Source organism: Echinops telfairi, unplaced genomic scaffold (genome assembly GCF_000313985.2).
Source record: "Echinops telfairi isolate 266 unplaced genomic scaffold, ASM31398v2 ScPeMD7_9;HRSCAF=40, whole genome shotgun sequence".
Taxonomy (NCBI): Eukaryota; Metazoa; Chordata; class Mammalia; order Afrosoricida; family Tenrecidae; genus Echinops; species Echinops telfairi.
Window position 1 is genome coordinate 79,742,148 of NW_022103906.1, and position 22,849 is coordinate 79,764,996.

General features: G+C 41.0%; 1 protein-coding gene across 5 annotated transcripts in view; it reads right to left on the reverse strand.

The window, feature by feature from the left end:
• NCOA1 (nuclear receptor coactivator 1) overlaps positions 1–22,849 on the reverse strand; it is a 177,098-nt gene that overhangs the window by 49,661 nt on the left and 104,588 nt on the right. For all 5 annotated transcript variants that reach the window (XM_045286625.1, XM_004696065.2, XM_045286624.1 and 2 more), the window contains 6 exons: positions 18,808–18,987; positions 17,730–17,825; positions 12,041–12,181; positions 6,563–6,710; positions 3,713–5,033; positions 14–194 (listed from right to left, as the gene is read on the reverse strand). In XM_045286625.1, the coding sequence (XP_045142560.1) occupies positions 14–194; positions 3,713–5,033; positions 6,563–6,710; positions 12,041–12,181; positions 17,730–17,825; positions 18,808–18,987 (2,067 nt within the window). The remainder of the gene's footprint in view (positions 1–13; positions 195–3,712; positions 5,034–6,562; positions 6,711–12,040; positions 12,182–17,729; positions 17,826–18,807; positions 18,988–22,849) is intronic.

Genomic DNA, 22,849 nt, shown 5'->3' on the forward strand with positions numbered 1-22,849 from the left:
CACCAACACATACTGTTCAGTCTGGCAGTGGGTCTGGCAGCGGTGGACTGAAGTGAAGCTGGCAGGATCTCCGATTTGATGGGGACACTGGGGACCGCTCCGTCCATCCTGTCTGTCTCACACAAGCCCGGCAGCTGGGCTGCCTTCTCCAGTGTGGGCAGTAACTGATCAAACTGATCGAGGTCTGCTGTGAACTGAAAATGGAAACCAAGTTAGAGGAAACTGAGTCCACACTTTCATAAAAAATAATGTAAAAAAAGTAACTCCTTTAAACGCTATGAATTAAGTGTGATGACGAGAGAATGGAGAACCATTAGGACCTCTTAGACATTCCAACAACATTCTGCATGCTTAGGACATGATATTAATACAGCGCAGAGTGGAGGGTAACAGACATGTAATGTTTATCTATCTTGGTATAAAACTGATGCAAAAAAAAAGAAAAGACTGCATTGGAAAGAAGTGTCCAGAGAACTGTGTTGGGATGGCGGCATTATGGATCATGTTTGTCTGTCACATTTAAAATCTTTTTGCAAAAAAGGATACTTTCATGATAAAATGAATAGTAAATTTACACAAACTTTTCTTCATAATATAAACACATTGGGAGTTTTAAAAATAAATTGTGTATCAGCTTCCGAGATCTCAGAGGGGCTATTTTATATTTAGGGGCTTAATAGTGTAAGCAGCTGACAGATTCCATCTGTTTGGGGTTCTGTATAGAAGAAAAGGGACCTAGATTTCAGCTCTGAGTATATTCTTCTAGTCTAATTACCTCATGTAATAATTCATCCATATAAAATGTCCAATTCAGGAGCCAATGATGGATGCAGGAGGGCGGGGAGCACTAGAATTGTTTGTGGATACACAACTCTTTTTAAAAGTGACTTAACAATGGACATGTATGGTATGGAAACTTTATATCAAGAAAACTACTTTAAAAATGAGAGAGAAACCAAAGTTGACCATGGGTGAAGGATGAAGAGTTTTGCTGAGGGAACATTGAGTTTATGTTAATGCTGGTGGAATAATTCGGAAAGGGGAAGAAAGAATGGTTGGAGAACAGAGTATAACCAATGGCACTGCAATTACACATGTAGGAGGTGTTGAAATGGAGAATGCTTTGTTGTGTATATTTTTGCCACAATTAAAAAAATTACACTTAAAAATGTCCAAGTCAATAATGATATTATCTACTGGGGTTAACTCATGTAAACTGGTTCTCTATTATACAAGGAGAGCTGTACTTATCTAATATTTAAATGCCTGGCTTCTTTCACGTAACATGCTGCTGCTGAGGGTCAGACTTCCTGTCACACGTTATTGCTGTGGCTGTTGGTAGGGCATGGAGTCGGCTCTGACTCACAGCGACCGACCCCACGTACAACAGAACAAAGCACTGCCCTGTCCCGAGTCATCCTCACAATTTTTATGGTTGCGCTCATTGTGGTTGAAATTGCGCCAATACATCTCCCTGAGCCTCTTTTTACTATTGTTACATATAGCACTAGCTCATTCATTTTTCATTGCTGTATAGAATTCCATTGTGTGAATATATCAGAGTGTATTTATCCATTTGACTGTGGTGCACTTTTGTTTTATTTCTAGCTCTGGGCTAATACAAATAAAACCATTATAAGCATTCCTGAACATGTCCTTCTGTTCCATGTGTGCAAAACCACAAAGGGGAAAGATCAGCAAATCGGGCTACATTAAAGTAAAGGACTTCACTTCATTAAGAAGGATCAAGAGTAGAAAGGCGAGATACAGAAGAGGGAGTCACATGGAGAAGACATCTGCACATATCAAACCAGTGAAGAACTCTTATCCAAAATATCTAAAGAATTCTTACAAGCCAATATGAGAACAGGCAAGAACTTGGTAGGCAATTTGCAAACCAGGATATCCAAATGATCAATACATTTATCATGAACATGCAAACTGAAACGATGAGATACCACCAGATACCCCACAATGGCCCAAAGTTGAAGGACTGACAATATCAAGTATTGGCAGACCTGGAACAACTACAAGGAATTCTTGTGCTACAGAAAATTGTTTGGTACTGTTACTAAGGATGAACATATTCCTATTTTAAGCCTGTGATTCTACTCTCAGGAATGGACTCCACAGAAATAGGTGCCCATGTGAACCCAAATAGACATAGCAGAATGTTCACGATGGCGCTGCATTCAAACTATGGAGGTGCTGGGGGGGCATGCGCTGGCTACTAACTACAAAGCTCGGCAGTTCAAACCCACCACCTTTCTGTGGAGGAGGGATGGGGCCGCCTGCTCCCAGAGAGAGTTAGTCTCTCTGTTGTTGACTAAGCATCTTCTACCCAGAATCGCTATGAGTTGGAACCAGCTTCACAGCCTGTGAGTTTTGGGGGGGCAGTGGATTACTTTTGAAGCCAGAGTTTTAACAGTTATTTTAAAGATGTTTTTCAGCTTTAAAAATAGACAATATTTGTTGCCATACCAAGAAACACAGGGCTCACCCTTCCCCTTTAGGAGCAGAGCGGGTAAAGAAAACAGCATTACTACAAACAGTGACTAGAGACGACACAAAGCATGATGGGAGGAGAGGAAGAGGGACTAGAGGGACTGGCAAAGGTGTTAGAGATGAGGCGTGAATTGGTTTGAGAAGGATGAGCAAAAGTTAATATGGCAGAGAAGGGAGAGGAAGGCAGAAGATGCTTAGAAGAGACATGGCGTATCCCAGGAACCACAAGCTCTTCCATGTGCCTAGAATGCAGGCCGCCTGAGGAACGAGAGTGAGTTTGGTGAGGTGAGGACAAAAAGATCCAGCTGGTTCAGGAAACTGAAGGACCTATGGGGGGAGAAAAGTGAACCGTGTTTCACAGTGGGAAGATGGACTGGTTGACAAAAGTACCTTTTTAGTCTCTAAATAAATGGTAAACTCCTGGAAGGGAAGGATATCATTTTTCTTAAGATTTCTTCAAAACCCACAGCAATTATTCAATAGATGGAGGTGCGTGTTAACTGTCAGCATACTGCCATGTTAGCCTAGGATAGAGGTTCCTAATCCATACTGATTTCTGTATCATGATTGCTTTGTATTTGCTTGTTTCCTGTTACCCCAAACATCCAGGCCGCCAATCGCTGATGAGGGTTAAGGGCAGTGAGAATCAGAGGAGAAGGCCAAAAGCCTTGGAGAACGCTTCCAAGGAAATAAAACCGAAGTCCAACTGGGTAGCATTGTCTTCCTCACAGGCCTCCCCACTTCTTTTACATTTGAGGTCCCCAACTTAGCTACACATCAGAGTTTTCTGGGGGCTCTTCTTTAAAATACAGATTCCTGGGGTGGGGATGGGTGGGTGTCGACCCTAAGAGTTCTGGAACTTAATAGGCTGAAAGTAAGTAAAGGGGGTTGAGGAGTGGTATTTTAAAAAATATATCCAAAGATGTGAATTGATTTTCCAGAAACAGAAAACCTACTTTTTCAGACTGCTGTATTCATATTGTAGCCCCACCCCTCAAAGTTCAAAAGAGAACTGTTAGGTGTGTTAGGTTTTTTTGGTTTTGTTTTTTAAACCACTAATACAAAGCTTTTAGTGTATGCCCAATAGGTAGGGCAAAATACAGCCGGAACCCAAATTGGGTCTATGGGTGGAGTCAAATAAATGAAATAGGAAGAAACAAAAACAAAAACTTGGAATGTTCACGCTATGCAGCAAGTGATTACCCACCTGGCTCTGCGACTCCAGTTTAACTTCCTCAGGGGCAGGTTTGGTCAACGGGGTGGGGTTTGTGGTACAGGGATCCATCTGTTCTTTCTTTTCCACTTTCACCTTCACATCATCCAGGCTAAGGTTAGGAGTTGATCTTAAGTCTTTCTCATCTTTATCTAACAGGTAGCGGAGGAGCTGATGGTCTTTGGACTCTTTCTTCTTGGATGCATCCAGTTCTAGTTTTATGCTGGAGTTGCCCTGGACCTGTGCAGGCACTGACACCACCGTCGATGCACCCTCCTTTTTATCTGGCTCCACTGACAATGTGGTGATATCTGAGGGGCTCCCCTCCTGTAGGAGCCGGTGCAGAATTTTGTGCCGTTCTGTCAGCGAGCTATGGGAGGAGGGGCAAGTGCCACCTGTGGAGTTCCCAGAGGCAGAGCTGGAGGTGCCCGCGCAGGACAGTACATCTTTACAAGTAGGGTCCATGTCAGCGTGTCGTAGCTGCTGCTCTGCCGTGGTTGTCAACAGCTGCACTAGCTTGTGGCTGGTCTGCGAGTATTTACTGTCCCCCTCCGCGAGCCTGTCGCTGTTATGCAGAAGCCCTGAGTCCAGAGGCTTGACCTCACTGGAGCTGTTGCCAGACTGAATCATGTCATTTAAAATGGATGTGATCTCTTTGCTGTCTTTGGACTCCACTTTTGCTGGTTGCATATTTAACCTGCTGGGTGAATTCTGTGAGCTCATCTGCCTGAGCACTGGTGAGCTGGTGGAGAAGCCGACAGAGTGGTTGGGTCCTTCATTCAGGCTCTGTAACGATGTTACTGGGATGTTTGAGTAAGACCGGCTACTGTTATTACAGGCACTGTTTGTCATGCCAACGGGCGAGCTCAGTGTCGGGATATTAGGGGAAAACGAGTTGTTTGGCATCCTGGGCCGTGTTGCCAATCCAGAGCTAACCTGTCTTCTTGAAGACATGAACTGTGCTAGGCTTATTCCTGTACCTTCCATTGAAGAACTGTTGAGGTTTAAGGAGGGATTACTGCTCTGAGAACCGGCCTGTCCCTGGTTTAAGGCAACACTGGCTACAATCTGGTTTCCAGGTGAGCATCCAAAGCTCCCTTGGCTGTTGCTCGAATTACTCTGACCACTGCTATGAAGGTCTGAGCTCTGCTGGCGGTTTACTCTGGCGGAAACCATGCTGCTGTTGGATGGAGGCAATGTAGATGGGCGGGCCCCACCATGGGCTGGAGAGATGCTAGGATTGACCGAGGGGTTCACTCGGGGAATTGACATTCCAGCATTAGTGTCATCTTGAGGAGAAAGCCCGCTGTGCTCCCTAGAGAGGGGAAAGACATCAGTCAAACACCTTCATCTGTTTCCTTTAACATTGTTTTAAATGATGCATTCCATAAAACAAGATCATTAACTCATTAACACTGCCAACTATCTAAGCAACATCTGCACGGTTTAAATGAAGAAAAGATAGCGAACTGGTTAGTACTACTACAAAGTAGCAGTACCCGTTAAGAAATAGTGTTCATGGCCACTCCAATTTGATTATAGTTTTAGTAATACCTGGGAAAGAAAGCTTTGTTAGCCTTGAGGAAAAAATCCAATAGCCATTATATTCTTCTTTTTGAAAAGCAAAATACCCTAAACCCACTGCCACGGTATTGATGCAGACTCAGAGTTGGGCAGGGTGGAGCGGCTCCTGTCGGCTTTCCCAGACTGTAAAGTAACCGTGGTTGGTGGGAGCAAGCTGCGGACCTGGTGGTTTCCAGTCCAGCTCACACCCACTCACTGCCCGGGGGCCATTAACTAGCTTTAACTGCTCCTACAGTTAATACAAACTGTGGTCTAAAGAGAAGCTTCCCATACTTTTGTTTACAATGCATCTCCCCCACCCCACCCCGCCCCCACCACCACTCCCTTGTTACAGCTTTTAAGTATTTCAACTCCAAAGAGGAAGACTGGGTAAGGAAAATACAGTCATTGATGCAAAAATTCAAACAGGTGATATGCAGACATAGCAGATGTTCTGAAAGAGAAGTCACAATATGTTGGGGTGGAGGTGGGGGTGGGGTAAAAAATAACTGCTAATTTCACTCTCAGGCATACATCAAACTAACAACAGAAAGAAAAACACAAAACAAAACAAAACGAGAATACTGAATTCAATTTGTCACTGAATTCTGTATTCAAGTCCAGGACAACAGATTTGTGACTGGATTTTCATGGTGCAGTAAGCATAACGTCAGATGGGAAAAAGATGAAGTGAGGAAATGTCTTAGTTTTTCTTTAATGCTAAATTTTATATAGTTTCAAAGAAAAGATCTTGAAAACTTAAAAGAATAGTTCCATGGACTTGCCATGTATACTACTATAAAACACACTTAAATATAACTAGAAAATAATGACCATGACATTTAAAAAATCTCAAGTTGTCAGTTTAATGAATTGTGAGAAACTGTCGGCTTGAAATCAAGAGCCATCAAATTTGCCCTAATGAAAATAAATCGGTGTTCAAAATCAAAATCATAACAATGTTCACACTCTGAACGCTGAAAAGACCATAAACTAACAGATGGAAAGTTACCAATTTTCAGCCACCAATTTAGATTGACCCCACCCCTCTACCCCACCAGATTCAGCCTCAACTTCCCTATCTCCTTTTGTGAACTACAAATCTATGGAAAGGTAACAGAACTATAAAACTCAATATGGATATATTGCTTGTATCGTTCCAGTTGTACGCCTCATTTAGAATTTCTGCTTTCTAGCCATCAAGAGTACCCAAAAAAAGTTCTCTAAGAAGAGATATGTGAATTGACTTATTTCATAGGAAGCTCTCCAAATAAGTAGTACCTGTCGATGATATGAATTCCCATGATGAAAGGTTGCATGTCTGGACTTTGAGGGTAGCAAAGTTTACACTTGGTGTGGGCGCTAAGCATTGTCCCATCATTCAATATGAATCTATAGGATGGGCTGGAGGCAGTGCCACGAGTCATCACTGTTTCAAACGAAAAAGAAACCTAGTTAAAATCCGGACACTTTTTACTGGGGCAAAGGCAACTTACCAGGCTGTATTCTAACTGGAACCTCATTCTACATGCCTTCCCAGTCCTCAGACTCAAATAAGCAATAGTTCAGATAAAGCAGGTATTTGAGGGGAGAAAATGTGATTCCAGTGGAAATATATACCACTGATGAAAAGTTTAAATTTATTGCTACATATATAGGTGCCTCCTCACGTAAGTGATGATTATGAAGAAACCCCGCACAGGGAAAACAACAACTTTTCTGTGATTCTCTTTCAGTCATGAGACTGCTCTTCAAATTTATTAACTATCCACTAAGAATACCAGGAAGGGCTCGCTTACCCTTCTTGCTTTCCCAATGATCTCTACCATGCTTTTGTTAAAAACTGTTGTTTTGATTTTGCTGGCTCACTATTTCAGTAACAATTTTACAAAGATATAATTACCAAAACTGCAATAAGTTTTGATTAAAGAATGCTTCAGTTAAAATCCAAATTTAGCACTTCACTTAGGAGTATGAATCACTAAGGTCCCGTTTTACAAACTTAAAATAAATATATATATCAAATATCTTTTTAAAGTTTGAAGGTTTTGAGGTAATAAATAAATTATGATAAAGCCAATGATTACTGATATAAAGAACAACAACTGGACTATAGCACTCAATTCATTGTATAAACAACATAATTTACTTTGGTCTTAAAACTATTAACAGCAGACAAAATTATAACCATTTAGGGTGGCTGATTATTAAATAAGGAAAGACTTTATCAGACTATTAAGTAATAAAGTGTTATTGATGATTTAGTAATACCACAAAATTCTATTTTAAGGAAGATATAATAGGTAGATCCAGCTATAAGAAGGTTAAAATCATATTCACTAAAACACAAAAATGACAATTCTAATTTAACCTACAGTAAATGTTAGCTCTATTTTTTCAGATGTCTTACCAAAAGCCATCAATTACATTTTAAAAGACGTGACATATAAAGTGATCAATAATAATTTTGAAGTTCCATATTACTGGATATAGAGCGAAGACATGATCGATTTGTTTTATTGTCTTAGGTATATAGTGAATTTGATGAGGGCATAATCTAATATGAATCAATAGTATACATAAATCTGCCTAAGTACCAAAACCAGGACATAAACTTAATTGAAGGGATGAAGACTTACACCCACCTAACCACATTCCTTACCCCGCCAGCAACTTACGCTTAATCCCTGGTACACGAACTAAATACTACATGTGGAGAAATGTAGTATTTAATTAAATAGTAAATGAAAACAACTATTTTGATGGAAACTAGTAAATTTTGTAGGATATGTTTGTTGTAGCAAAACTTGAATACAATCCCAACTATTAATGTCTTTTAACAGTATATTTTGGAAAATACAATTAGCATGAGAAAGTAAAATAAATTGTAAACCTGGGATAATAAAGCTATATAGATATATAAAGAGCTAGATAAGAAACACAATATATTTTATGCTACTTTGTTGATATCATTTTATCGCTATCCTTACTACTAATTATTGCTCTTCCCAAACCCACTGCCATCAACTTGATTCCAACTCATAGTAACCCGCCATAAGGTTTCTGAGGCTGCATATCTTTATGGGAGAGGACAGCCTCATAAAGATGCCTGGTGGGTTGGAACCGCCAATCTTTCCATTAGCAGTGCAACAATGTTTCCCAGAGAGCATCCCCAGGGATTGTCCTTATCCTGCTGGAAAGCCCTCACTGGCTCTTCAACCTAGAGGTGCACTGCCCAACACGGAAGCCACCAACCATACTCGCTATTTTAAAAGGAATTTTATTGTGGTCCCAAAAGATATAAAACATTCGCCATTTAAACAATTTCTAAGTGTACAAATTCAACTAATTAAATTCACCACGGAGCAACCATCAACACTAACCCTGTCCATGTGGCGCTTTCAATTTAAAATAAAATATCACGTAAATCTCAGTTCCTCAGTCACATTAGCAGAATTTCAATTATTCAACAGCCACCTGTGGCTAGAGACCACCCTCTTGGACAGCAGAGGGACTTACATACTAATCTGTGCTCTCAATACCCACAAGGGAGGGACTGAAACATTTCCCACACTTCACTGAGCAGGAAATCCCATTTCTGGCAATAACTATTAAAACAAGTGGAGCCTAGGTTTATGCTTTCCAAAATTCCCTGATAAGGAAATTATCTTAGACTATGGACAGATTCAGCAGTGGTGTGGAGTCACCAGTTGAACAACCGCTGCAGATGAATCTTATGCAACACCGTCACCTGGACCTTTCTTTTTAAGTAATGGTTCAGAACTAAATAACCTGAGGGATTTTCCCAAACTATATACACTTTCCTTTCAGAATAAATTAATGCACAGAGAAAAAAACAAACAAACAAATAACCCAAATGGAGGCTAATTTTCTTCTTCCCTACATATTAATCACTGGGACGTTTTGCATAAAATGAGAGCTGCAGTGGCATAATTTGTTTTAATCTTTCCCCAGTGCCTCTAAGTCAAGTGAGGGCAAGACGCTGCAAATGTAGATTGTGCCTCTATCCATTCTTGAGCAGTTAGACCAATGGTTCTCAGGTTCCAGTATAAGCAAGCATTACCTTTGGAGCTTGTTAAAACTAGAGGTACCCTGAGATTTTAATTCAGCAGGCCAACATTTTAGACAAGTGTTTCTTAATGATTATACCTGGGGTAAGGTTAAATACTGCTGAAAATAAAATACAAAAGTTTTAAAAAATGCACTCAATCTATGAAAGTTTTTGGCAAGGTATCTAGAATCTCCAACCAAAACACTAGCGGCAGACCAGTGAGTGCTTTGGACAACTTAATTCTGTGAAAAATACAAGTTCACTTCTATTAAGTTAAAAAAAAAAAAAAAAGGTAAAATACAACTACATTAGGATTGACTGAGGAGGAAGTATTGGATTATATTGATGACTTCTTTATACTTTAGTTTACAGAAAACTTTTCTAGGGAGAACCGTGTTAAAGAATGTATATACCTTACACTGTGGCTTAGTCACATCTGTGGGGAGCCTGGGCATTTGGACAAGGAGGCTGTAGTCAAGACCAGCTCCGGCACTCGTGGAAATGTTAAAAGTAAATACAATGGAAAGTCTTCTAAATAGAGGCGTGAAGGCCCAACTTATAAAGCAAAAGCCACAACCAGAGGACCATTACTTGAGCACTTTCAGCAGGGAGTGGAGATGGAGTCCCAAACCTAAGTAAGCATAGGCCAAGTACCATTCCTAATCAAGGAAGTCACAATGTTTGTGGCCAGTGGGTGACATTAGTGGTTGCTAAACCATCTGCTCTTAGAGATCACCTAGACTTGTAAAAATACAGATGTCTGATCCTGGCCACTGAAATGGCATCTTTCAGGGTAGGCTCCCCGGACAGCCACAGTTCTGTTAAGAAGTTGTTCCAGACAGAACCAGGTTAATGGTGTGATTTATAAAGATGCCTGCCCGAGGTGGGGGTGGGGAAGTAAGTGATCTCAAATGTAATTAATGAAAAATTATCTTTAAACTTGGGAAATCTAATGTTATGAAAAATTGTTAAATGTAATGGTGATGAGATAAAGCACATTTTAACTTGTTTTTGAGGGGCAGCCATTGAAATGATCAAGTCAGAGAATAGGTTATATTGGGGAAGAAAGGGTACCACAATGACATGACTTTTTCTGATGTCACTTACATGCCATCTGTTGTGCATTGCTCTAAAGATTTCCTTTATGATCTTTGTTATTGTTTTGTGTCACTGACTTGCTTCTGGCTCCCAGTGCCCTCATGTGTTACAGAAGAGAACTGTTTCATGTCAGGTCGCTGTGCTTAGAATAGACTCAATGGCAGTGAGGGTTGCGCATCCTCTCTGTTGGAGCACAGCACCAGACCTTTTCTCATGCAGTGCTGCAGGGTGGCTGTGAACCATCAACCTTTTGGTTACCAGCCAAGCACAAACCATTGGCACCACTGAAGATGTCAGTTACATAATCTCCTGTCAACTTGCAAAGAGGTGGAGTCTAGCCTGTCAATCAGGCTATAACCAATGAGGCCTCCCTGTGGGCATGGCCTTCTCCTGAGGATTCTGGGAACTCCTATCTTCTTCCCTGGGAGGTGGGACACACACACACTGCTTGGTATTCCTGATGATAAGACACACGGAGCTACACTAGAACCTTGGAGCTGGAGGAGCCACATGGAGACCCACGCCAGTGCTGAGATGCTTATACCACCACTGGATCCACAAGACTTTCCACTCTGGCCTGTGATCTTCCTGCATTCAGCATCACTGCCTGTGTTTCATGAGTCTGAAGAGGAATTTATAGATTGGTTTCGTACATATGTACTTGATTGGGACTGATCTGGGATGTTTTCTCAATATTCGATTGCTCTTGTATATAAAGCATTTTCTTATACGCATGAGTGTCTATGAATTTGTTTCTCTAGTCAACCCAGACTAACACAGAGGGACTCACATGACACTATCTTAAAAATATACCACCTAATTCCATTATTTCTGAGTCAGAGAACTTTCTAGTCTTAATTCTCAAATAATTTTTCCTATCTTTCTTATAATACTATAGCTCCTTAAGTATATATACAAAAAATACTAGTCTTAAATTCTATTCCCACAGTACTTAGGAAGGCACGGCAGTTCTTTACAAATTGCCAGTATCATAGGGCATGTATATGACTTGAAACTACACTCTGAGTCAGGAGATGTGGTGCTGCCCCAGCCATGAAGTAAGCAGAGAGGACAGGGAACTCAGTCGACCCAGAAGCCCTGTGACATGCTTATTCAGCGGGGAATGGCTCTCAAGAGCCAGACAAAAGTATCACTCCCTCTCTGAAGTTGGCCCTGACTATCCAAATCAGAATTAATTTGTTTTCTTCTTTGGTGAGCCCATGTCACCGTGATCTTGAGAGTTGGTCAAATATCCTGCGATAATAAGCGCCTTGAAGGCAGTGACGTGCTCTGCCGTGGCATCTAACACAGTGTTCTATGTATATCAGGGACTTGATACATGCCTGCTGGATGGATGGATGGATGGATGGATGGGTGACCACCACATGACATCCTGGTCTTTAGAATGTGCATCCCAAATTGCAGGATCCACTCATGAATTACTTTGCTTACCCATTTCTTCCTTTCCCTCAACTGATAATTATAAAAGCTGTAATTTGGAGAAAATACTTATCAAGCCATAAGTTCTATATAAATAAGTCACTAATACCAAACAAGGTCAATTTAAATCATTGAGAGAAAAAGTTTACCTTCTTGAAACAACTGTCTGGCATATGATGGCTCTCTGCCCTGAGGCTGGAAGAAAGCATAAATGCACTTCCTCACCAAGTCTTCCCAGCCAGTTCGGCCAGCAGCTCTGAGGGAACTGGTATCAATAGAGATGATTTTACCTATAAAACAACAACGGTTCACATTTATGATAGCGTCGTGAGACAGCCTCCCATATTTTTTCTTTTCTTGATATAGTATTCACGTATCATACACTTCCACAGTTAAATTGCTTTTAAAAAGAGTTGTAGACACATCATCACAATTGGTTCTAATGCTCCCTCTCCCCTCCCATGTTCCATGTCCTCAAATCCAGTTACCCTCTCCACACCCACCCCACATCCCCGATAAATCATTGCATCCACTCCTTCTGGTTCACAAACTGGGAAACCAAACAGAAACAATAAAAACAAAAACAAAATGACCAAAATAAAGTAACAATATACAGATAAAAATAAAGAATAAGAAAGAAAATACCACCATCAATATTTAAAAAGTCAGAGAAGATATTTCTATCATGGAACAAGTTAGAAATACTTGATCCTGAAGCAAATACAGGCTGGGTCAAAAGGGAGGTCATATTTACACCATGGTTTGATTCATCATAATCAAGTTTATAATAATTCCTGTTTGATAGTAAAGCTGTTTGATTCCCTTGCCTGTGGCCAGAGGGGATCTGCTTGAGTACATAGTCTTCAAATGGATTTGGGGCTCCTACTGTCCTCTATAGCCTTCTACACATTGGGTGTTCACAATTTAAGCTCTGATACTTTTCCCTTAATCACATTTGGATTTTGTTATCATTGGCTTTGGATCACACAAGCTGGTGTGCTTCTTCAATGTGGACTTAGTTGACACCTCACTTAGATGACTGCTTGTTTGAATACAAGCCTTTTAGAATCCAGAGACTATTCCAATTGATAGCCGGGCCCCATCTGCTTTCTTCAACACTTTGTTGTAGCACCCTCATCTTCAGTAGTCTCGCGTATCAAGCAGCAGCCTTCTTATTTCAAAACAATTACATCTAAGTAATATTTTACCTATCCTCCCCAAATCCGCAATCAACAAAAAGCATTAAAAAGCATTGTTTATTACATATAATGGATTACAATACTGTTATGGGAATGAAAAATTGCCTTGGTTTTAGAGAATATTGTGCACTGGTATGTAAAAATTCAAATATTAAAGTCATACCATAGAAAATCTGAAGCAGTGTAGTGGTTACATGTTCGAAATTACCAGCTGCTTCAAGGGAGAAAGACAGGCCTTTCTACTCCCGTAAAGAATTACAGTCTCAGAAATCCATATGGGTGATTCTACCCTGTCCTATAGGGTTGCTATGAGTTGGCATTGACACAATGGAGTGAGTTTACAGAGATCGGAAACTACTGAGATGAATGAAAGTCAAAGTTCTCTGCCTTGATCTGGTACTCCTGCTCTCTCTGCTGCCGATTAGATCTTCATTGGGGAAGAAGAGGCAGAAACAAACTGCATACACTGCTCTGGTTCAAATGAGCTGCTAGGAACTAAGTGAACTGATCATGAGCTCTCTTGGGCTCGGGAGTACTCCACTTAAGAGTAAAGAAGGACTGAAGGAAACAAAGGGCAAATCAGGAAAAAAAATATAGTAAGCTCTGTTAGGCTTTACACTGAACATACGCTTTTATAAAATGTAGCGGTGATCTGATATTTCCTCAGCTCTTCAGGGGCTAACAAATCCATTTTATGATCAATCCAATCTGCTTTACAATCCCATATTGACACAAAATAACACAACTAAGAACTATATAATTTAAGAATTACGTTAGTAAAATGAAAAGCTGCAAACCTACTACCCAACCTCAGAACCTGAAAGGTAGCAGTACCATTCTGATGCATGTACACGTCTCCTGTCCCAGCCCCAAGTCCTTACATTTTCCTGTCAGAGGACGTCTAGATTGTTCCATTTCTCCGTCATCAATGCCACTATGCCCTTCATCTCCTGACCATGTGTGTGAGGGTCTCTCAAAGTTAAACCAGAAACACTGTCTAGTTATAGGTTAAGTGACTGTTCAACATTATTTCCATTTTAATTTTGTGTTTTTAAATTTGTATTTATTGATTGATTAATTAAATGATTAAATTTGTATTTAATCCATTTGTAATATTGAATTGCACTGATTCCCACAGACATGTGAACCATCTCTATGCATTCAATAGAGGTTTATAAGACTTACTGTTCTTTTAAAACCCACTCCATCAATTGGTCTGGTCAGGGTTCTTAATTTCTAATTAGCAGGTGAAAAAAAATGGTCTCTCATAGCAGTCTCAACTTACATTTCCCTAATCTTTAATGAAGTTTGAGTATTTTTAGCGTTTCCGTGCCACTCATAATTCCTCCTCAGGAAATGAAAGGTTTTGTCTTTCCCCCACCTTCGCTTTTCTTGCATAATCTCTTTAAATCTTCTATATTTGTTTATGCCTCCACATGTTAATGAACCCTTTCTTCCCTCTCTTCCTTATATATGGGTACTTGGTTTGCTTAGAAATAAAGACTGTATTAGGCTCTTGAACTTAGATTCTTAAATTTGATGCACCCCAGTCTGAGGAGTTTGTTGCCTCAGTGCTGGCTTAAAAGTACAAGGTAAAGAAAAGAAACTGAAATTCAAAGAAGGGATTTTGCTATTTAAGAACAGTTTGGGTGAATAAGAAAATGTGGTAAAGAAAGCTGATGGTGCCCAGCTATCAAAAGATATAGCGTTGGGGGTCATAAAAGCTTGAAGGTAAACAAGCGGCCATCTAGCTTAGAAGCAACAAAGCCCACATGGAAGAACACACCAACCTGTGTGATCATGAGGTGCCACAGGGATCAGTTATCAGACATCAAAGAACAAAAAATATCACTGTTTGCTCACCTCCATGATATGATTGCTGAAGACAAATGAGTGCTTAAGTAAATGTGGTGAAGAAAGCTGATGGGGCCCGGCTATCAAAAAGTATAGCGTCTGGGGTCTCAAAGGCTTGAAGGTAAACAAGCAGTTCTCTAGCTCAGAAGCAACAAAGCCCACATGGAAGAAGCATACCAGCCTGTGCGATCACAAGGTGTTGATGGGATCAGGTATAAGGCATCATCAGAACAAAAAATCTTACCATAGTGAATGATGGGGGGAGTGCGGAGTGGAGACCCAAAGCCTATTTGCGGGCCACTGGAGATCCCCTTGCAGAGGGGTCTCAGGGAGGAGATGAGCCAGTTAGGGTGCGATGTATCAAGGATAAAAAATACAACTTTCCTCTAGTTCCTAAATGCTTCCTCCCACCCCACCCCTATCATGGTCCGAATTCTACCTTGCAAGTCTGGCTAGACCAGAGGATGTGCACTGGTACAGATAGGAACTGGAAACACAGGGAATCCAGGGCAGATGATCTCTTCAGGACCAGTGGTCTGAGTGGTGATACTGGGAGTGTAGAGGGAGAGTGGGTTGGAAAGGGGGAATCGATTACAAGGATCTACATGTGACCTCCTCCCTGGGGGACGGAAAATAGAAATGTGGGTGAAAGGAGATTTCAGACTGAGCAAGATATGACAAAATAATAATTTGTAAATTATCAAGGGATCGTGAAGGAGTGGGAAGGGGGGGCGGCGGGGGGGATGAGGACTTGATGCAGGGGGCTTAAGTGGAGAGCAAATGTTTTGAGAATGATGAGGGCAATGAATGTACAAATGTGCTTTACACAATTGATGTATGCATGGATTGTGATAACAGTTGTATGAACCCCTAATGATTTTTTTAAAAGTAGAAAAAAAAAGAACAGTTTGGAGAAGGTCTGTGAACACTGTGACTGAAATTATAGACAAGTTTAGATTTTCTTAGAATTTTCATTCATCTCTTAAGTAAAAAATCAAGAAGAGTTTGGTGTAGCAGGGACTTAATGCAACATAAGGTTTCATAGTAAAAATATTGTTGATAGGCAGAGACCAAGGGAAGGTGTGTGCGTGTGTGTGTTTTCACATGTTCAAGAGAACGAGCGCTTTGAGCAATGGTACCAAATGGTCACGCAGTGACTTAAAGAGAATCATGGATTTTGGTTCATTTAGAATGCCCTTGCTTACTAGAGATAAGTTTAAACAACCAACCAGGCAAAAAACATTGTTGAACATTTCCTTGTAAAGGATAGTCTATATTTTAAAAGAACATGGGTCATTCTTGGAGAGTTAAGAAGTACTACTAAAATTTAAGAAATTAAATGTTTCTTTACTATAACTAGCCTATTATTTTTAATCTCAGTCAATTCTATGATAAGAGTAAAATGTGAGTTTTACACTTTACGCATACTTTATATTTCTCTGGTCTCTTCTGTATAATACATGTGTACAGTATAGTGATGCCTTTTATAGTGCTTCAGTGGGAGGTAATGCAATAGTCTCTATGATGCTCTCAAGATTTCAGTTCTCAACACTTAGCTACACGATCTTGGCCAAAGCACTATGTCTTCACTGGGAAAGGAACAGACTGCTCACTGGAAGGTAGGTGGCTCAAATCCACCAGTTGTTCCTTGGAAAATGGTTTGCGTCTCTAAAGCTTTACGGCCATCCGGAGCAGCTCTCTGCTGTGTCTCATCAATAGAGTCTGAACTGACGCGGTGGCGGGAGATTTTGTCTTGCTGCTATTAGGTGAAACAGAGTCAATTCTGACTCACAGCAATCCAGTGTCACAAGAGTGGCCCAAGAGGGCTTCCTAGGGGCTAATTTTAACTAAGCAGAGTGGCAATCTTTTTTCCCCCAGGGACACTGGGTAGGTTTGAACTACCAGGTTTTGTCCCGTGGGTCCCCCCACCCCCCCACCGGTTAGCAGGTGAGAGCTTAACCACATTTGGTTTTCAGTGAGGGTTTATTGACGTTTTCAGTGCTGCTCATTGGTGGGAGAGGAAAAGGAACACAACCATGGTAGACTTAAGAAGGGAGTAAAGAAAGGTACCGACACTGTCTCTCCATGTGCCTGGCCATGCCATGCTCTGCACCCTCAGCCAGGAGTGCTCATTCTGGCACCAGGGCCCTTCCTCATTGCCCCTCCTCCAAGAGACCCACTTTGCATGGCTGGCACAACCCCTTCCTTCAGGGTTTGAGAGTTTCTCCAACCAGTTGATTTTAAAACAGGACCTCCCTATTCGCTTCCCACACACCATCTTATCCCTTTTCCATCTTAAAACATTTCTCATTTGAAAATGATATCTGTGCTTTTTTTTTTCTTCCCAACATTGCATACCCTGAACAATCAGACACAGCAGCAGACACTTCACGGTACTCAACCAATGGGTTCTGAGTCAGTGTAAGAAACAGATGGAAAGAAAAAGGACTCAAAGACCTTTCAGCATACGATATAGTTGCCATATTCAGACCCACTTACAGGTAAATATATCTATATCTACAGTGCCAAATTTCTTTGAACATTTTCTTCTGTGATCATGAATGATTATAAAAAATTCTTCTCCCCAGCATTCTTCCCATTATAGTGACTATGTATCTAATACACACATTACCAAGACCACTGTTGAAAAGCATTTTCAGAAGATCAGTGAGCAGAAGCCAAATATCACAGAAAAGGGGGACACGGAATTTGGGGGATACACAGCACTGAGGACACAGTCACAGGGCTGGCACTTGTGGAGCGTTCTGAACTTGACGGTGAGTACCTGTAGTATCTTGTTTGGTCATGAAGGATTCCACGCCCGTGAGAGCTGGAGGCCGAGGTAACCGCCGCGCAATGCAAATCAAACAGGACTGGAAATCTGCCCAAAACAAGAAAGGGAAAGGGGTGGAAACAGCTGTACCCACCACTTGCCATAGTAGTTTCTGTGAAAATATTATGTTACTGGACCTGATGTAATACTGAAACCACTCTAGTAATGTATTACCAGACAAACAAAAATCCTAGCAACCAACAAAGGGTAGCTCTAGGTAGAGAGCTAGCTGTTATCCTTCCAATGTTCTATTGTCAAACTTTGTCTTTCATACAGCTTGCTGCACAAAGTATCACACAGCTAAAGACGAGCCTTAAACACATATGAAACTGATGTGGCATGTGTGTTTTATACAAGGGCCCAGTTGATTATGATTCCCATTCCCTGAAGAGGCGCACTAATACATGGCCTTTTATACATCTCCCATCTACCCTGGCTCTGCAGCTCCAAATTTAAGGGTGTTCCTAAACGTGGCTTAGTCTAAGTTTACCCAGAAAACTCGCTTACTGTTACATTTTAAACCACCCCACATTGATGCCATATTCCTTTTAGAGCTTCCATGATCTGTTTTCATCTGTTTATAAGCATTCTTCCCAAAATTACTTTGTATGTCCTTAAAAATGCCAGCTTAAATCTCAATTAGACTTCTCTATACCCTGAACTTGAAAATTCCAAAAATCGAGGCTGCTCCAAAAAAGGAACCTTCCTCCTTCCCTACCGCGGGAAGATGCACTCCGCTGCATCTCTCATACCCAGGCACTCTAGGCATCGAGTTGGTAAAATCTGACACTTGCACTGGGAATGCCACTTCAAAACTGAAAATTTGGGAGCATAGTAAGAGAAATGATTCCAGATGTTAGAAAAAGGTTTTGGCTTAAAAAGTAAGAAAGATGCATAGCAGTTTGAAGATCCACTGTGATATATAGTGGTTAAACATGCCATCAAAAGAAAAGCCTGTATTCAATTACTTCCTTGCTCCTTAAGCCATGTAATAAGCAATAAAACACTTTAAAGTGACCCTGTGCTTTACCTTCTCCATCCTCTTGGATTGATTTTGGCTGAGACACAGTGAAACACTGCATTACTTCATACCGCTGGCAAGCTTCTTGGTTCTCGGTGCCTGGCTCGTCCGGAGGGTGAATTAGCATCCTGCAGTTAAAGGTATGGCTGTTCCTTCGGGTTGCCTCCTGAGGCCAAGGAACTCCATTTACTGTGGGAAGAAAATTGAGTATGTGCCCGTGAATGAGGTGGAAAAGTACAGAGTATGATGTATCAGAGGCATACTTTAAGCCATCGACTTAAGGAGCTACTCAGCTGAAAACACAGCCAGACCTGCTCATCAGTGTCACATTATCCTGAGGAAAGCGAACTTCTTTCTTAAATGTGAACATCTCCCAAATGGAAAACTGTAGGACCTGCCCTCGAGTCCACTCTGACTCATAGTGACTCAGCTTTTTCTGAGGATGTAACTCTTTACAGGAGCAGACAGTCTCATCCTTCTCCAACAGAGTGGCTGCTGGGTTTGAACGGCTGACCTTGTGGCAAGCTGCCCAAGGCTTACCTGGCAGTGCCACCAGGGCTCCTGGAAAACGGTAAGATCACCAAGAAAGTGTATAGGGTTTTCAGAGGTGAAGCATTCCTCATCGCCAAATCCACTGCCAACAAGTCGATTTCAACTCAGGGTAACTCTACAGGGCAGAGCAGGACTGCCCCACAGGCTTCCCAGGGCTGTGCTCTTGACAGACACTGACCACCACACTTTGCTCACAGAGAAGTTGCTGGGTTTCAACTGCTGAGTTTTGCTTGCTAGATGAGTGCTTTCACCACAGTACCACCAGGGCTGGCTTAATGCATCTCTTACAAAATACCCAAATTCATTAACAGTCTGTATCAACAGTGAGAGGCAAAGAATTGAAAAAGCAGTAGCTAACTATGCCCAGAATCTTGCAGTAGTGACTCCATGAGCTTTCCCCTTGGTTTACTGGGGCACTTGAGTAATAAAAAGACAGTGGAAAACCCCAAAGGCACGCTGTTAAAGCAGGGCTTTTCACTTGACAGTCATGGATTCTGAAGAGTGGGCTCCAGGAGCTCTGTAACCATGTGCAAAACTGGGTGCACGGGTGTGTTGTAGTGGGGGAGAGGACTCAGTTTCTAAAGGAGACTGTGGCTCAAACATTTTTCTAGACAAGGTAGGTGACCATCTTTGTCTCTTATAACCATATTTTTTTTCTTGCTCTACTTTATAGTTTCTAAAGGACCATGCCTTCAATATTGTAGCTAATTGCTAAATTATTACATTAAAAAAATTGCTAAAACAATTGTTACTGATGGAGTTAGTTTAAGAAAATTGAGTTCCAGTCTAGAAAATGATTTCAAGTGAAGAACCACTGTGGTGGGGTGTGACTGGCCTGTCTGTCACACACTGTCATGTTCAGATCCTGATGGAAGTCAGGGTTTTATGGCTACAATTCCAGTTGGCTTCTTCCCTTATAGTTTCCTCTGATCTTCCTTCCTTTTTTCCATATCAGTGCTCTGGAACTGGTGGAGGAAGAACCTCATAAGGAAACGAACCTACATCGGAGGGAGGAGTCTTATGTTCTGTTGTGAGCTACCTGGAAGGTTTTTATCTCCGACTTCCAACTGTCTGGTCTTTAAAAGAAAAGTTAGTCACTCCATCTCTAAAGACACTTACACTTTAAAATTCTACAACAAAACATCTAAGAGTCCATGACGTTATAATTCAAGTGTTAAACTAGTGATTTTTAAGTAAAACAATAATTTTCAATTGCTATGGACATAATAGTATTTTTTTTCTTGTAAAGAGGAAATAAGGTTTCCATTTCCTTAAGGAAATGAGGTAGAAAATGAAGGGCTCAGTTAAAGTCATGCGTCAGTAGTCCTTAAACTTGGCAGAAAGACAGAACAAAATAGTTATAGGAGTGCAGGCCTAAGAAAGAAATTTAAGTATTATCTACAGTGACACACTAGGGGCAACTTACATTGGTCAACGTCCTGCAGACCTGCCTCAGCTCCTACACTAAATGGTGGCCGAGACCTCCTTACTTTCCAACAGTTCATTACACAGGGTCTGTGTAACACATTGCTGTAGGATAGATAGCTTGATCTGATGTAGAGTTAATTGAAAAAAGAAATGCACCCACATCTGTGGTTAGGTTTCAAATACCAGGTGGTTATATAGCAAGTGGTGTGAAGCAAAAATGGAAGATGACCACATTAGATTACAAACCAAGCATGACTACACATCATTACAGAACTACCAGATTATATCATTCTATAAGTGCCAAATGACATCATCATATAACTGCTAAACCACTAAGAATCATGGTCCAGCCCATTTGACACATAACATTAACCATGACAGCCTGTGGTACTGTGCCCTTGCACCTCAGCATTTGTCCTGAATGTGTAAAATAGTCAGATTTTTTTACAACGGTTATAAATGCAAAATGTTGGATAAAGTAGCCAATAAGTAAGGAGAAACCTCCCTGGGGGACGGACAACAGAAAAGTGGGTGAAGGGAGACATGGGACAGGGCAAGATATGACAAAATAATAATTTATAAATTATCAAGGGCTCATGAGGGAGGGGGAAGCAGGGAGGGAGGGGAAAAATGAGGACCTAATGCCGGGTGGTTAAGTGGAGAGGAAATGGTTTGAGAATGATGAGGGCAATGAATGTACAAATGTGCTTTACACAATTGATGTATGTATGGATTGTGATAAGAGTTGTATGAGCCCCTAATAAAACAATTAAATAAATTTTTTTTTAAAGTAGGAGAAAGTGTAATGAGAAAATATAGCAAATAAAAAAATCTGGAATGGAACTGGAATCAAATTGAAAACTAAGGAAGTTTCCTATTTTCCAATGAAATCTATAATGGCTAGTAAACTCATACCTATCCCAAAGGAGATATGAGGAAACCATTGACTAAGAGTAATTAAATTAGTACTTTAGCCTTGAAAACTTCATAGAAGGGAATAAAGGGCTGCTGCTGGTCTAGAGAAGCCTTTAAGACAATCAGTGAGACTCCATTAACCCAGGCCTGCCCACGGTACTTGGCTTGATGAAGGAAAGTTTCCTAAGGGGGTTGTTAAGTGTCTAGTTGGTTCCAACTCGATTGAACGTACATGCAACAGAAAGAAACACTGCCTGATCTCACCCCATCTTCACAATAGTTATGTTTGAGCCATCAATCCGTTTCATCAAGGTTCTTCCTCTTTGTTGCCGCCCTTCCCCTCGACCATGCATGCCTGTCCTTTTCCAGGTCTCTTCTAAGAACAAGTCCAAAGTCTGTGAGACAGCCATCATTCCTTCTAAGGAGCATACTGGTTGTCCTGCCTCCAAGACACAGTGTGCTTTACTGGCAGGCCAAGGTGCTTTCCCTATATTTTACCAACACCGTAATTCAGCACATAGTTTTTCTGCAGTCTTCTTATTCATTGTCCAGCTTTCATATGCACATGAAGCAACTGAGTATACCAGGATTAACTGATTTCTTTGGCAGTGAGCAAATGTTCCAATTGTTCTGGGAAACCCCAATGGAATCTACTTAACTCTAAAACATTAATTTTCTATAGATATGTAATGTAACCCTTTCTTCTTTACTTTTTTTTCTTCCTTTTATTATTGAATTGGGTGTTGGGAAAACACAGGTTTGTGTCTGTTGCAAATGGAATAAAACTTGAAAACAGAGCATTTCAAGCAGAAGCTTCTTGGGGCATGGAAGCTAACTTCTCTGCCTTTCCGTGGGTTACATGGTTGTGACACGAAACAGAGGAAGAGGACTAAGCAATGCTCCTACCAGCTGATATTCCTTCATTTCCATTTACGTCTGAGGCTACCACACAGAGAAACTAGCAGCCAAAAGCAAAATGGAACAAATCTAAATGAAGTTGGCAATTCATTGCCAACCAACCAAATTACTCCTCCCACAATCTTGGGAGTAACTCTGGAGTGGATAAACTGATAAACTGGACCATGCTAACTTGTTTATGGTGCTGAGGTCTGTCTGAGTCAATCCATGGGTTAACTAAGTATTGAGTTAGCTTTTC